Genomic DNA, 15,979 nt, shown 5'->3' with positions numbered 1-15,979 from the left:
TTTAGACCCTGAGAATAAATATCAGGGTTTTCCCCAGCGCTTTATAAGCCTGGCGACCCGCCAGGCTAAAGCCTGATTTATGCTTCTCCCTCTGCGTCAGTCCGGAGACACGCAACGCCATTATCCGTCCTTGCGTAGGGCTCCGGCAGGCACGCAAGTACGTACGGAGTCGAGCCCACTTTTTTAAACATCCGTCGAACGAGACGGATTACGCAAGCTTGTGATTGGTCAGGACGCCGCTGTTGTTTACAGCGCCGCCATTGCAAAGAGAGCCGAGGATAACTAGCGGCAGACACGGAGAAGCTTGAAGAATACCTCGCGAAAAAACGTATTATCCTCCCGTGACTGGAGGAGTGAAAAGATGCGCAGCAAGCGTTTTATTTGTGGACGGAAATGACAGGAAACGTGGGTTTAGAGGTGGGGAGCGCATGAAGCGGTGGGAGAATGAGAGACAAATATGTCCGTGTTAAAAGTCTCTTATATACACAAAAAACACAATATAAACACTCTATCTTGGACCGATACATGACAGGATACCACAGAACAGCGCTACACCCTCTGTTGTCCTGCCGGGCAATTGCTTAGCAACACTCTCCAGGAGACGGAGTAGTATGAGAGCAAAACGCTTCCGTCAATCCGTGCGTGTCTGTCCCTTGCGGAGCTGACGGAGAAGCATAAACCAGGCTTAAGCGTCATGCCCCCCCCCCCCCCCCCCGACCCTACCGTGTCTGCTGACACAAACGGTGCAACGAAACTAGAGCCCTCCATCAGCTGATACTGCTACCCCCCCCCCCCTCGCTCTCAAGGGAGCGCTGCGGGACGGTATATTTGTCTATAATATCTATAGCGCCCCCACTTTAGATGGACAAGGCGGGTACTGCAACATGCACAGCAGACGCAGTCATAAAAATCTGGGGTGCAGAAGCTCACTCACTGATAAGGTAGACTCGCAGAAATGTAAGACGACATCACAAGCAGAGGGAGGACACATAGTATGAACAAGTATGTTCTGTGTGCAGCTGAGGCCCCAGCTAGAGCCTCTTACCATAAGTACCATATTCAGCAGGAGTGGTGCTTTGGTAGAAGCTTGGGGTTCCTGCTGGGACTTGGTACTGTTGAGGAGTAGCCACATAGGTCGGTGACCGATACTGAAGAAACATCAAAAAAGTAAAACGTGAGAAATGGGTAGAATTTCAGGCAAATGCTTTCATTGAAACTTGTGGCTGATGCAGGCTGAGCCTCCTCACCTGTCCTGGTATGAAATAGGCAGGTCCTTGTGGTGAGCCGGCGAAAGATAACTGCTGCTGAGGGATCATCATCATCTGAGAGCCTGCCTGGTAAACATGGGTGGGCGTCACAGGCCGGGGAGCACTGGGTGGGACGCCCCGAGGCCCGGTGCTGGGGGGTAGGCTTGCCCTGTTGGCGTAGTAGGGCTAAAAAGAAGAGAGGGGGGTAAACGAGGTTTGTGGGATGGGGGAGGTGGGTACAGACCCAAGAAAGGAGGCCATGAGCAGACGAGAAAAACAGTTGGGAAATTATGAGATGAGTTTGAAGTAGAGAGCTAAGATTAAAAAAATATTGTCTCCGTTGTGATACTTCTGACATAAACCGAATATGCTTTCATGATTTTATGTCTTGGACCAAGGAAGTTGTCCAGCTAGGCTAATAGTTTGTCTAAGAATGTGAGTCTAAAGTCCAACTGGAAACATCCTGGCCCCACCTGTAGGGAGAGATAAAGCAGCTAAAGCTGATTCAATCAGAGCCTCCTCGTAATTATTCTGCTGATGGTCATTGAGCTGACCGCCACAGCCAGGTAACTGACACCAATGCCACGCGTTACACACACACACACACACGCACACGCACACGCACGCACACACACACACACACACACACACACACACACACACACACACACACACACACACACACACACACACACCATTTGTCAGGTTGAGAGGTAGGAAAAAACGGATGAGAAGTGGAAGAAAGAGAAAAGCAAGTTACCTGTAGTGACCTGAAGCTTCCCTTCAGCAGCACAAAAACAGATCACACACAGACAGGAACACACCGAACAGAAACAATGAAAAGGTGGAAAGAGATGGATCAGGAAACAGAATGCTTGCCAATCAGTTAGAGCACCATGCTTAAATACAGCAAAGCAGGGAATTAACAGGAAGCATGCAACGACCCAGCAGCAGAGAACCTCAGCAGACCAGGTCTTAAAGCAGAAATCTGGAGTTTGTCAGGGGCATCTAGAGATTTATTGCACCATAACAGTTTCATGCCTCTCATTTGTAAACGTGTGCCTCTAGCCGGAACTGAAACACGGTTTACAATTACTATTCTCATGTTATGTTGTTATAATATATATGAGTGTTCAGTGACTGTGTTTGCATAAAAAAATTATGTATATATAGATATCCCTTTTATCCCCTTAGTGCAATTTTATGCACAGACGTGTGTTTTTGTGAATAATTTTGGCGATGCTAATTTAATTTACCGGTATCCAATTTCCTGGGAGGTTGCGTATTTTAGAGGGTTAGGGTTAACTAACTTTGTAACGTTGATGCTCTTGCTGCATTTTTTTGCGCCATTGACATCCACGTAAATCATTTTTTTCTAATAAGCCTAAATATCAATAAAATTAATTTTTTTATTATTATTCTGTCCGGGTTCATATGCCTATCGCAGCTTTGAGATCTTATTGTTTTCCCCCTGCATACCAGGGCGATAACTAAGGCTGTATTCAAATTTTAAAAAATTACTAAAACATTTTTATGCCCAATTCTGAAACTCCTTTGTTTTGAAAATTCACCCACAAAACAAATCACCTGGACATAACACACAAAAAGTTTATAATTTTCATTTGTTTAAATTTCTGGTTTTGATCATTGACCTGGCAATAAAGGAAGTAACAAAAGGGTTCAATCTCAGGGACGCATTAATATTATATTTTGTGAGGACAGAAGCAAAGGATGAAATTCAAGCAAAAAAATGGGGAATTATGAAATATTATATGAGGAAGTATTGTGTCTGCATTTTTTGTGCACAAATGCAAAAATTGTGACTTGTTTAGAAAATATGAAATTACACAAAAACTATAATGTGAGCAAAAAGTATTTTTTATGCCTAATTGGGACACTTCAAGGCAACTACAATTCACCCTAAAAACAAGACCTCTGGACATAACACACTAAAGATTATTTGATTTTTACATTTTTCACGGTTCTGTTTTTGATCATAATCCTGGCAATAAAGGGATTAGATCTCTGAAAAACACAAATATTGTATTATAATTTGAGGGCTGAAGTTCAGGATGAAATTCGTGTAAAACAATGGAAGTCATGAAAAATTCTGAACGTCTATAGGACGTCGTGTTTCAGCATTTTTTGTGCACTAAGAGGAAAAACGTAAAGGGTTACATGAGGGAATAAAAGGGTTATATGAGCGTGTGTGTGTATTACCGTAAATCCTCTAATACAGGCCCGGGCCTGTATTTGACTCAAGCTCATCAAGCTCCAGGTCTTTATTGGAAGGAGGGCCAGTATTAGAGGCAGGCCTCTATTTCTATTTGAGCAAAATGAACTAATGGTTCGCTGGAGTTTTTGACAATTAAAACTGCGCCCACATTTTCAAAGTTAAACACATTTCTTTTAACAACGGTAGTTTCTGCTTCAGCCATCTCCCCCCTCCCCCTGCTTTAGCCCTCTCCCCCCTCCCCCTGCGCAGCGGCCGCAAACTCACTGATGCGCCTGCAGCCTCTCGGAGTTCCTGCTGCTCTAAACATTAAAATAATTATTTCATTTTCTGTTCCTCACTTCTGATGACCTTCAATGGTGTCTGTTTGTTGCAACCACCAGGTACAAAAACTAACTTGTTTTTATTTGACTATTTTTCTGTCCTGTCTGTTTATTATCTTCCTGCATCTCCTCTCAATCCTAAAGAGAAACTGCTACCTGGGTTCATAAATATTCACCTTATGAGTTACCTTTGAGCTGCAGTTCTAAAAGATCTACCGACCGCAAAAACAGCGGAGTGCTCGCTGCTGGCCGCATCAGTGATCGGTGCGTCACTGGAGGACAAGGTGATGCGCCCCGCTCCACAGCGAAACGCATCAGGCGCAAATAAAAGACCGAAAACATCAAAGGAAATGAACCGACATGAACGATTGCGTGTTAAATTAGTTTTTGAGCTGGCGACACCTGATTGTTACTCCTCCATCCATCTGATGCGGCAGCTGTGCTTGTAAAATAATAAAGATATTTAAATAAAATGCTTTATATTTTACTGCATTAATTTTACATCTGTAAGCCAATTCTAAATGTAAAGATTGTCTGCGTAAACCTGAACAGTTGACGCGTCACACTTGTGCGTAATCATATCGGCGCATTCTGAGCTGAAGACGAGATTCTGGGATTCTCCTCAGCTCCTGGATGTGTCGCCACATTGGAGACAGGAACAAGCGCTATTCAGCCAAAGTTTCATAATCAGGGAACATTTTCTAAGTGACAAGTCTCGCTTCAGTCGGGGGAATCTTCCTGCATGCGCTCTGGTTCTGCGACGTGCTCCAAGCCCCTCTCCACATCTTCAGCTCACTGTGTGCTGTACGTACGCGCTGACAGCGAGCTGCGCTGAGCTCTGTGTCCAGCTCAGATGGGAATCATTTCTTGAGTGATTTAGCTACATCTGCGCAAAACGAATAAAGTGTCAGTTCGTCTGCATGCGTCGGGGTAATTCTTTCTATTCTTTCTCCGTCAAAATAAACGATCAAATACGGGAACTATCCGGTCAACACAACACAAGCCCTGCTTTTAACTGTTTTGTTTTCTTGTGAAAATTGTTGCAAAGAGATAAAATTAAACTTGATTACCACCAGAGCCAGGCGCACTGCGCCGTTGTCTCCGTCACTGTAAATGAGGGAAAAACAAACTGATCGGATCCTTTTCTGACCTTCCCCACCTACAAAGTTTAATTACAACAATCAAACGTGACAGAGCCTGGATTTGTATTCTGAACAGTCTAAACATGTTTTAAAAAGAAACGTATGACAAAAGTGGCACCTGCTCAGTAAAACCACCAACAGGGTGAAAAATATCTAAATATTGTAGGCAGAGATGGGCTACAGCTTCTGGATCCATTTTATATAAATCGTTTTATTGATTATCGTCTTATGAAAGATAACTTTGACGTACACGAGCGACCGGTACCGGCTGCTGTCACCTGTTGTGAGCAGCTCTCTGCTGTCTGATGGTAGGCCCCGCCCACAACGCCGCGGCTGCTGCGGTGTTTTCTTTACTGTGGGAAACGGGTAATAATGGCTCTTTGATGGGAACAGGTTGCCGACTCCTGCACTATAGTGAAGTTGACTAGTTCATACAACCCCTGCTACTGCTCCCCAGAGTGTTCTGCAGCATAATCAGCACGTTCTCTTTGAACTTGATATCAAATTTTCGCCTCCTCTTCGTCTCCGCACGGTTAAAGTTACCCTTGCGGTCTATCACTGGCAAATCAAAAGTGAGACGATGACACAACCGCCCCCCGTACTTGCTTGTTACCACATTCCACCCGGCCACAATAAGAGACCGGCCATTATTCACCTCCGCTGACTCCGACACCGGCCAAAATTGGAGACCCGGCCTTTAATTGAATACCGGCCTGTATTAGAGGATTTACGGTGTGTGTGTGTGTGTGTGTGTGTGTGTGTGTGTGTGTGTGTGTGTGTGTGTGTGTGTGTATATATATATATATACACACGGGCTCACTTTATTGGGTACACCTTGCTAGTACCGGGTTGGACCCCCATTTGCCATCACAACTGCCTTAATCTTTCATGGCATAGATTCAACAAGGTACTGGAAACATTCCTTGCAACGATGATCAATTAGCACTAAGGCGCCCCAAATGCACCAAGAAAATGTTCCCCACACCCATACACCACCACCACCACCAGTCTGAACCCTTAATACAAGGCAGGATGGATCCAAACTTCATGTTGCCGACTCCAAATTCTGACCCTACCATTCAAATGTCGCAGCAGAAATCGAGACTCAGACCAGGCAACATGTTTCCAACCTTCCATTGTCCAATTTTGGTGAGCCTGTGTGAATTGTAGCCTCAGTTTCCTGTTCTTAGCTGACAGGAGTGGCACCTGGTGTGGTCTTCTGCTGCTGTAGCCCATCTGCTTCAAGGTTCGACGTGTTGTTCTTTCAGAGATGCTCTTCTGCATACCTTGGTTGTAACGAGTGGTTATTTTAGTTGCTGTTGCCTTTCTATCAGCTCAAACAACTCTCTCTATTCTCCTCTGACCTCTGTTATCAACAAGGCCTTTTTGCCTACAGAACTGCAGCTCACTGGATGTTTTCTCTTTATTGGACCATTCTCTGGAAATCCTATGGATGTTTGTGCGTGACAATCCCAGAAGATCAGCACTTTCTGAAATACTGAGACCAGCCCATCTGGCATGAACAACCATGCCGCGTACAAAATCACCTAAATCACATTTCTTCCCTATTCTGAAGCTCGGGTTGAACTGCAACAGATTGTCTTGACCATGTCATCATGCCTAAATGCATTGAGTTGCCACCATGTGATTTGTGTTAACAAGCAGTTGGACAGGTGTACCCAATAAAGTGGCCAGTGTGTGTGTGTGTGTGTGTGTATACACACACACACACACACACACATATATATATATATATATATATGTGTGTGTGTATACACACACACACACACACACACACATACATACATATATATATATATATATATATATATACATATATATATATATATATATATATATATATATATATATATATATATATATATATATATATATATATATATATAGGCCCACAAAGCGGATAAAGCTCGGTGATTTGTTCACTAAGCAGAGAGAGCACTATGATTGGCCCACCATTATGGACCAATCACAGCTCTTTATGTGTTTGAAACCCCTCTAGAGAGCTGTGACTGGCTAGCCAGAGTCCTGGTAGGACTAGGAGCTGCGGAGGTTCCAATGGAGCATGCCTAGACCAAACTTTGCAAAGCAAGAATTTGGTCTAGTTCACTAGGCTACAACCTTGGAGCTGCTACTGAGAAAGCTCTATCACCCCTGAGCTTTCTCTTTGTTCTCAGCACCTCCAGGAGAATCTGGTCGGCTGACCTCAGTGACAGAGACAGGGAGTGAGTAACTAAAAGTTCACTCAGATACTGCGGAGCAAGGCCATGTACAGGTTTAAAAGCCAATGAAAGAACCTTGTACTGGACCCGAAAATCGACAGGCAGCCAGTGCAGTAAAGCTAAAATTGGGGTAATGTGCTCCCTCTTTCTCGAACCCCTCAACAGGCGTGCTGCTGCATTTTGCACCAGTTGAAGACGGGAGAGGTGAGACTGAGGAAGACCAAGGTACAGTGCGTTGCAATAGTCAAGGCGTGATGTAATAAACGAGTGAATCACTGTCTCAAAGTCATGACTTGAGAGCAGACGCTTAACCTTGGCGATCCTCCTTAACTGATAAAAACTGGCTTTGGTGACGGCACTGATTTGCTTTTCCAGAAGCAGATCACTGTCAAGCCGGACTGCCAGACTGGTCGCTACAGGTTTCAAAAATAGGGCTAGTGGACCAAGGTCAGCAGAACATGGCCCACTGGACACACTAGGACTAAAAAGCATGACCTCAGTCTTGTCATTATTAAAATGTAAAAAATTTGCTGACATCCAGGTTTTAACCTCATCAAGGCAGTTTAGAAGAGGATCTAAAGATTTGGGTAGGCCATGTTTAATGGGAATATAAACCTGGGTGTCATCTGCATATAGATGAAAAGAACATCCATGTTTTGTAAAAAAAAAAAGAACCCAGAGGTAGCAAATACAGAGAGAACAACAACGGGCCCAGCACCGATCCTTGAGGAACCCCACATACGAAAGGCGAGCGAGATGACGTGAAGCCAAATAGGACTTAAACCAGTCCAAAGCACAACTCCTAAGTGTATGAAAAGTGCGACTTTTAAAACTATATGGGTAATGACCTAAAAGAAGATGTATGTTTTGCGATATCGCATCTGTGCCAGCTCATTTAAAGCTGTAGTAAAATCACTTTCATACATTGTGTTGTGTTCCTGTCCTCCATTTGAATTCCGCACGACAAGTTACGGTGAGTCACGTGAGTGAAACCCAGCAATTATATCACAGTACAAAGTAAGTTTGTCACTAGGGCTGGGCAATAAATCGAAAATTTATCGTTATCAAAATTTCTTACTCATCGTGATAATTTTTCTCATGTCAATAAATTTGATAATAAAAAATGAAAAGATGTGTGTAGGTTGGCAACATTTTAAGAAGATGTAACGTCTTTAGTAACGTAAAAATGTGACTCAAGGTAATAATACACGTGACAGCCCCCTATAGTGGACAACGTTTGTTTCTGCGCACACCTGTAGTTATCGTCCATTTATCATTATCGAGGTGAAATCCTCAATATATCATGGTATTAATTTTAGGCCGTATCGCCCAGCCCTATTTGTCACTTGTATTTATTTCTAAAAAAGATTCATTCATTCAACCCAGAATGATGGAGTTTTAATCACATGCTCTTTGACAAGATAGTTAACAAGATTTTATTACATAATTAGACTACATATTAAATCTGAACAATTTCTAAAGTGTACAATAATGTTTAAATGCATCTTTAGTAATGGATGTTGTAACTTTAACACGAGGAAAACAAAGAATTTTGATGAATCTGAGACGGTGAATGTATTCAAACCAAGACCCCTGCAACAATTTTTGGATCCAATTTCATTCCTTTGTATCAACGTTTATTTTATTACTTTATCACAAAACAATATGGTCAACATTGTTATTGGCTCATTTTTCCGCTTCTCTTTTGTAGATTTTACATTTGGCCACATATTTATTTTACCAAAGTAAACCAGTTTGGTGTGCTATCTTCCGCTGGCAGGCGTGCCGCTAGCTAGACTGAGTTTAGTGGCTCTGCTGGCCCACTTCAGAGGGAGGTTACCAACCAAACAGCTTTTCCATTGTAAAGATGAACCGATACCACATTTCTACATGTAGATGTACAAACAGCTGAGTATTTTCTAATACTTTTAGACTTTCAGTCGCTCTGCTCCGCGGCTCTTGAACTCACTTCCCTCTGCCATTAGAAGTACTGGCTCCATTACATTATTTAATGCACACTTCAAAGCCCACCAAGCATATTCCCTTGAGACTTTAGAATGACTGAATTTTTGTGTATCTTATTTGCTCTTATTGCTCTATCAATCTCTGTGTTGTTTTTAATGTTTTTATCTCTATTTTATTGTTGTAATGTGTCTTTGGGCTTGAGAAAGGCACCCTCAAGAATAATGTATTATTATCAGGTGTGCACTTAAGTGGTCCGCAGGTGCGCATGCGCTGTCAAAACAAACAATGTGCACCTGAAAAAAAAGCGGCAGCATGCATTTGTGCACCTAAGATTTTGAGGAGGAAGAAAGACATTTGTGGAGCATTTTAAAGATGTCCAAGAAGCAAGCTCCATTAAGTAATTATTTTGGTGTTCCTCCGCCTCCAAAAAAATGTCAGACTGAGTCGGAACCGCAAAATGGTAAATGGCCTGTATTTGATATAGCGCCTTCTAGAGTCCTGGAACCCCCCAAGGCGCTTTACAACACAACCAGTCATTCACCCATTCACACCTAGATTCACACACTGATGGTGATGAGCTACAATGTAGCCACAGCTGCCCTGGGGCGCACTGACAGAGGCGAGGCTGCCGAGCACTGGCATCACCGGTCCCTCCGACCACCACCAGCAGGTAACGTGGGTTAAGTGTCTTGCCCAAGGACACAACGACAGCGACAGACTGAGCGGGGCTCGAACCTGCAACCTTCCGATTACGAAGGCGAGCGCTTAACTCCTGTGCCACCATCGCCCACAAAGGAAAAGAGTATTCGCGGAGAAGTGGCTGCAGGAGGTCGGCTGGCTTCAAACAAACAATGAACGCACAGAGATGTGGTGCAGATTATGCCGTGAAAATCCCACCCTGGCAGACAAAAACAGCGCCTTTTACATAGGCACAGAAAACTTCAATCATCCAACGTTTGATAAACATACAAACAACAGAGAACATCAGAAAGTTGTCCTCTGCTGTGTGTGAACTGGAGGAAGCCAGTCAGGATAGTGAGGAGGAGGAGGATGATGATGATGATGATGATGAGAATCTCTAGAAATAAAAATGGCATTTATGCCATTTTAAAAACTTCAGTTCTCTGAAATAGTAATTTTGTTAAGTGCTTTAAAATTTATTTTATTTGATTTTTGTTATCACAAAAAGCAGCTGTTTACACACTGTTTTACATTCAGACAATTCAGTCAAGTTATTTGAAAATTAGAAGGTTTAAGTTAAGCTGGCAGTATACACCTGTTGTACTTATTGTTTTCAGTCTAAATTAAAATATGTTGCATCATCATCGCGTTACTCTGTTTTGTTCCTATTGTGAGTTGGGTTAAGAATTAAGTGAATAAAAAATGTGAGGACCAAGCAACAACCATAGGTTCTCCCCTGAGTACCAACCCAAAAATATTATGTGCACCCCTGGTTATTATTATTATTATTATTATTATTATTATTATGAATGGCCGAAAATCGCTGTGTATTCCAGGCTCAACAGAACTGAAGAATACCTCCCAAAATAAAACCCCTAAATGAATAAAATAAACATTAATACTGAACTTCTTGAGTCCTAGTGTGTGAAAATGACCATTTGATGAACTAATAAATACTCTAATAGCAAGTGAGATTATGTGATGTTATAGGGATGGGTACCTTTGACATTTGAATCGATCCGGTACTAATTCCCAGTACCTACGAATCGATACCGGTACTTAACGGTACCAATTTTCGATAATTTTGAGTGTTTATTATTTTAATTCTCTTTTATAATTAAATATTTATTTTTCTCAATATATAACAATATTTGATATGTATCACGATAAATAACATTCAACTGTTTGTCTTTTAACATTGTCCTTGTAGTTTTATAAGCTGATAATTAAACTGAAGCAAACATCTTTACTGTGAACTACATTTACTGTGTATCTTCATTCCTTTTGCTGTCCTTTTTCATTTGATTTTTCCTACTGGGAAGTTAGAATTTCCGAGGAGAAAGCGAACGCACCATTAGATGATAACGATAGTGGCATAGGAAGCTAACATATTAAGCTAACGTTATCTTAAACAGTTTAGCTGCTGGAGCAGATAAAAACGATGATGCCTCACACTTACATCGTTGTCACTGGTTTCATCATCACCCAATCACCCGTCACATTTAAGTGAAGCCAAACTTTAGAGCGCGTTCGTGTTCTTCCAGTCAGAAATTCGGAGTTCCGAGGAGAAAGCGAACGCACCATTAGCGAAACGGAAGCTAACATATCAAGCTAATTATATTTCCCTACCGGAGCAGATTAAGATGAGGAGGTCTCACTTAGATCGTTGTCGCTGGTTTCATCATCACCCAGTTACCCATCAAATTTAGTGAAGTGGACCCAAGCTTTAGCGTGCGTTCTTTCTACCATGCTGCTCTGTTTACAACTGGTTCGCAGCGAGCGATGACATAACGCTCTTGCGCATGCGCAGCTGTCTAGGCAAGTTCTTGTTATGAAGGACGGGTACCGAAACGAGGCACCGTTTGAAATGAAGTGAATCTTTGCTCGGTCGGTACTATGGAATTCGGTCAGTACCTTAAAAAGTACCGAATTCGGTACCCATCCCTAGGATGTAACGGTTTTCCTTAAAGGAAGCACATAGCTTTCTGAATCTATGGATTTAGGTCTGCCCAGATGACTGGACCCAAACTTACAGATCTTCAATCGTCTGTGTGTTAGTCTGAAGCAGCAGTTGAAGCTGTATTTAGAAGCTCTTTTGATTAATTCTGTCATTACTGTTAGCAAAACAGGACTAAACAAGTATGCTATCGTGCTTTTGTGGCAGCTTGAATAGCTAGTTTTCTTTTGATTAGCAAACAAAAAATTCAGTTGAGTGCCATCTGCTGTAGAACATCAAAGCATGTTACTGTCTAAAAAATGTTTTCGTATATGGCTTCAGTCAGAGGCTTGTTTCTCTGTGAGTTACTAGACTGAATTCCACATACAGGAAGGAAGCCCCTGCTGGCTGATTCTACCTGCCAATCAGAGGCTCCACCTAATGGTAGGCATGAATTTGAGCTGGACAATCAGTCAGCTGTGGGTGTGTTGGACCAGTTTATCCCAAAGCATACCGCCTTAGGAACAGGGTTGAAAAAAACATCTGGTTGCCCTTGAGGAAATTAAAGGGTACCAAGGTGGGAACATTCAGTACCTAGTCCAGGCAGAGTACAGCCGATGCTAGTGTGGAAGCCCTATAGGTGTTGTATTTTGGAGCTGGACCAGTTCTAATCTGGTCTAGATGCAAAAAGGTGCTGAAATGTGTTCTTTTAACTGTCACAAATCAAATTTAAGTTTCAAAAACCACAAGCTATGCTTTAAGCAATCTGTTATTAGTTTAAAATATTGTAGTCCAGGTTTGAAGAGTCTAGGTGTTGTAGTTTTATAATGAAAGCAAAATAAAGATGCTTAGTGAGTGGAAAATTTGGTTGGAATGGCCCCTTATGACTCAGACACTAGAAAAGGAACCAACTTCAGCTTCATCTATGTTTTGTTTACCATTGGTAATATTTTAATGTCTTGTTTTTTAATTAAATAAACAAACAGGCTAAATCGGCACATATCGTTGATGTCGAAAACAACTTCTGAGTTGATACACATGCAGGGGTAGTGCATGTTTACACCTGATTTGGCTTCCTTGAGCACCAAGACGTTTGACGCTGAAAGACGTTTGACGAAAGACGTTTGAAGTCATGGAGGCTGCAGCTCTGTGGGATGAGAGCACGCCATGTGCAAGCTTTTAATGAGCCTGCATGTTTTTGCCGCTTGGGCGGTGTGGAGCAGGTGTGGTGGAAACACACATCAACTACAGAACCAACGGCTAAACTGAGGGGAATACTGACGTAGCAAAGGTGCAGGTTTCAGTAACCAAAGGAAGAGACAGTGAGCGAATTAAAGAGGGACCAAACTGATGGTGCAGCTGATGAGCAAAACTGCATCAAAAGTGTGGGTGTTTAATCTCAACATTAGAAAAAGTGTGCATGTTAAAACACTCACATCCCCTATGGGTGCAACGCTCTTAGTGTTTCCCTTCGTCATTATTTATATTTGTATTATCCCCAAAACATTTGGCCTTGTCTATAGGGTGAATTTAGGGCTGGACACTAGTTCAGTAATGATAAATATCGATCAATGGATATGTGGTTCAATAGAAAAAAATGGATCAATGAAAACTTCAATAAAAGTTTCATTTTTCCATTATAGCCTATTGGGTAGCTTCATACTAGAGTCATTACTTACATCCAAATGAAAAACACAGACCCAAGCACGCTTTGTCACCAAGCCCTCCCCTCTCAAACCTAAACAGACAGCGGTGTGACCTAAACAAGATGTTGCAGCAAGGAGAGGTGGAAGAAACTGTCCCGAAAAAGGTTTCAGCACTTCACCAGTGTGGCGATATTTTCATTCTTACAAGTCTGACCAAAAAACAAACAACGGTGGTTAGCAACAGAGAATCGATAAAAAAACAAGTCTGGTAATGCAATCAACTTGTTTAATCATAAAATAATGGCCTAAGATGGCCAGGGCAGCACATCAAATATATCTGACTTTTTTCTGATAGTTTTCAATAATTATTAGGGATGTGAATCTTAGAGCAACTCACGACTTGATTAGATTCCGATTCTCGGGGTGCCGATTCAATTCAGAATCAATTCTCGATTTAAATCGATTCACAGTCAGTATTAACAGAGTGTCAGTTCCAAGATTAACTACTTAGTTGTACAAGCTAGTTAAAGCTATGGGAAATTTTTATTTGACTTTAAACTAGTCATGATCAAAAAAATGCAAATTTACAAGGTAAAATAAAGTGATTGTAAAACTGTAAACAGAAACAATCTTTTGACCAAAAGGCAACATTTATTTTTGCTTACCTTGTAAAATATAACAAATCTGTAGTTACCCAACAGTAGCTTTGAAAGTAATACGGTCAAATACTTTTCAAGTATGTGTAGAAACAAGTTGAACATTTGAGTCCTCAACATGTTTAGATTTCTTACAAAAGGAAAATGTGTTCTCTCGTTTACCAATAACGTAAAATAAATACATGAGTAATCCTGAGTACTCATTTATCAACTTAGAAAATAAATTTGAGAATATCTCAAATTTCAGAGTATGGGAAAAATTACAGCCACGTGCCCACTTATCAGCAGATTCATAAATAAATCATCTTAATTTATGGGACCACAAAAGTAATCAGAGTACTGACTCTCCTAACAAAGATCAAAAAAACAGACAAAAGTGCATCTCAAACCGGTAACATGCCAAACATTTGAGTTCTTGGAATCGATTCTGAATCTTTATAAATAAGATTCCCGATTCAGACTTGAATTGATATTTTTCAGCACCTCTTAAAATTATTGATATCGATCAATATGATTTATTTTCTACCGATAAGCTTTTTTTCTATATCGCCCAGCCCTAGGTAAAGTGTTTACAGTTATAGATTTCCATTAAAAGTGTAACTTAATTTTGAAGATGCCCTCCTTTAGCAGGAAACTAGTCAACCTTTTGCTTATCCTAGTACAATTATTTCATGTTAATGTGTTTACTTTGTTTCAGCCCATATGTGAAATATTCAGAATTAACCTGGTTTGTAATTTTTGTTAAAGTTGCAGAAGTTTGTTTATATTTTTGCTATTTTTAAACACGACTTAACTCCTGTTTCAACAAGGATGCTGAAGTTTACTTTATTAGAGCATGACCTTCGACCCCACAGTGCTTCCGAAAAAGGCCTCAAGACACAGAGAGGCCCCCCACAACTACCACCACCACGTAGTGTTAGTCAGCTGTGCTGTTAGTACCTGTTGGTGTATAGGTCGGGGCACTGGGGCAAACTGCAGGAAGAGAGGCAGACAGGAACAGGGTTAGGTGGAAAATCTCAAGGTCCACTCTCCATCCTTAAGAACCATACCTGCAAACTTGGAACGCGTGAAAAAGGTGACGACTACATTTAACCCCTCACCCCCTCTCAAACGAGGTCCTCGCATGCTGCAGATTTGCATCAGTGGGTTTTGTAGTAACTTCTGACATTTACATACGTTCTACTGCTACGGTAATCTGGTGGGATCATTTAAAAAAATCATCAATGTGATTTTCTGCTAAATGCAATCCATGTTCTACCTCAAGGTTTAGGCACTCTGTCCAGAACATTAATAGAGATCACTTATAATATTAATCACTAAGAATGATTATGAGACTAATTCACAGAACGGCAAACAGGTAAACATCTAAAAACTTAAGAGGTTATTGTTATGGCTCGTGAGTGCTGCTGCTCTGGTGAGTTGGCTGTGATTAAAGGTTTAGAAAGAGCTGCAGGTAAATGCAGCTTTATCTCAGCTGTTTGTTGAATACTTCAATAAATCACTACTAAGGGCAAAACGCTGATCCGACTCTTCTTTAATGCAGCAAAAATGTTACAATATTATGAAATTGTCTAGTTTGTACTCCAGCATCTCTAAATCTTCCAGAGCCCAGATGAATAAATGAGTGAGGCTGTGGCCATTTCTTATCAGAAGAAAGCTAATGTAGCAAATATTAGGTTTTAACACAGATAATGTCAGTGTTTATGTTAAACTCTGAACTCAGCTCCAAAAAAACAAACAAAAACAAAAAACAACGAGCCTCTGGAAACATCTATAAAGGCTGAAAGAAGGTAAATCTGCTGAAGTCCTTGACAGACAGCCATGTCATTTAGTGGCGATTATGTTTGATTTGATGAACTTTGAGCTCAAAACTGCAGTGAGACGTTGAAGCTTCAGTAGCTGCAGCATTT

The 15,979-nt window shown here is 41.4% G+C and overlaps 1 protein-coding gene across 8 annotated transcripts in view; it reads right to left on the bottom strand.

Annotated features, from left to right (window-relative positions):
• Positions 1 to 15,979, bottom strand: part of LOC107380780 (eukaryotic translation initiation factor 4 gamma 1) — an 84,363-nt gene that overhangs the window by 51,576 nt on the left and 16,808 nt on the right. For 4 of the 8 annotated variants that reach the window (XM_054742936.2, XM_070543356.1, XM_070543352.1 and 1 more), the window contains 4 exons: positions 15,009 to 15,041; positions 2,008 to 2,028; positions 1,248 to 1,433; positions 1,046 to 1,148 (listed from right to left, as the gene is read on the bottom strand). In XM_054742936.2, the coding sequence (XP_054598911.2) occupies positions 1,046 to 1,148; positions 1,248 to 1,433; positions 2,008 to 2,028; positions 15,009 to 15,041 (343 nt within the window). The remainder of the gene's footprint in view (positions 1 to 1,045; positions 1,149 to 1,247; positions 1,434 to 2,007; positions 2,029 to 15,008; positions 15,042 to 15,979) is intronic. The other 4 variants (XM_054742937.2, XM_070543353.1, XM_070543354.1 and 1 more) reach the window with 4 other exon arrangements.

The sequence above is a fragment of the Nothobranchius furzeri genome, chromosome 13, assembly GCF_043380555.1.
Source record: "Nothobranchius furzeri strain GRZ-AD chromosome 13, NfurGRZ-RIMD1, whole genome shotgun sequence".
Classification (NCBI taxonomy): Eukaryota; Metazoa; Chordata; class Actinopteri; order Cyprinodontiformes; family Nothobranchiidae; genus Nothobranchius; species Nothobranchius furzeri.
The sequence above is the reverse complement of the archived record's forward strand: the minus strand, read 5'-3'. Positions and strand labels throughout refer to the sequence as shown.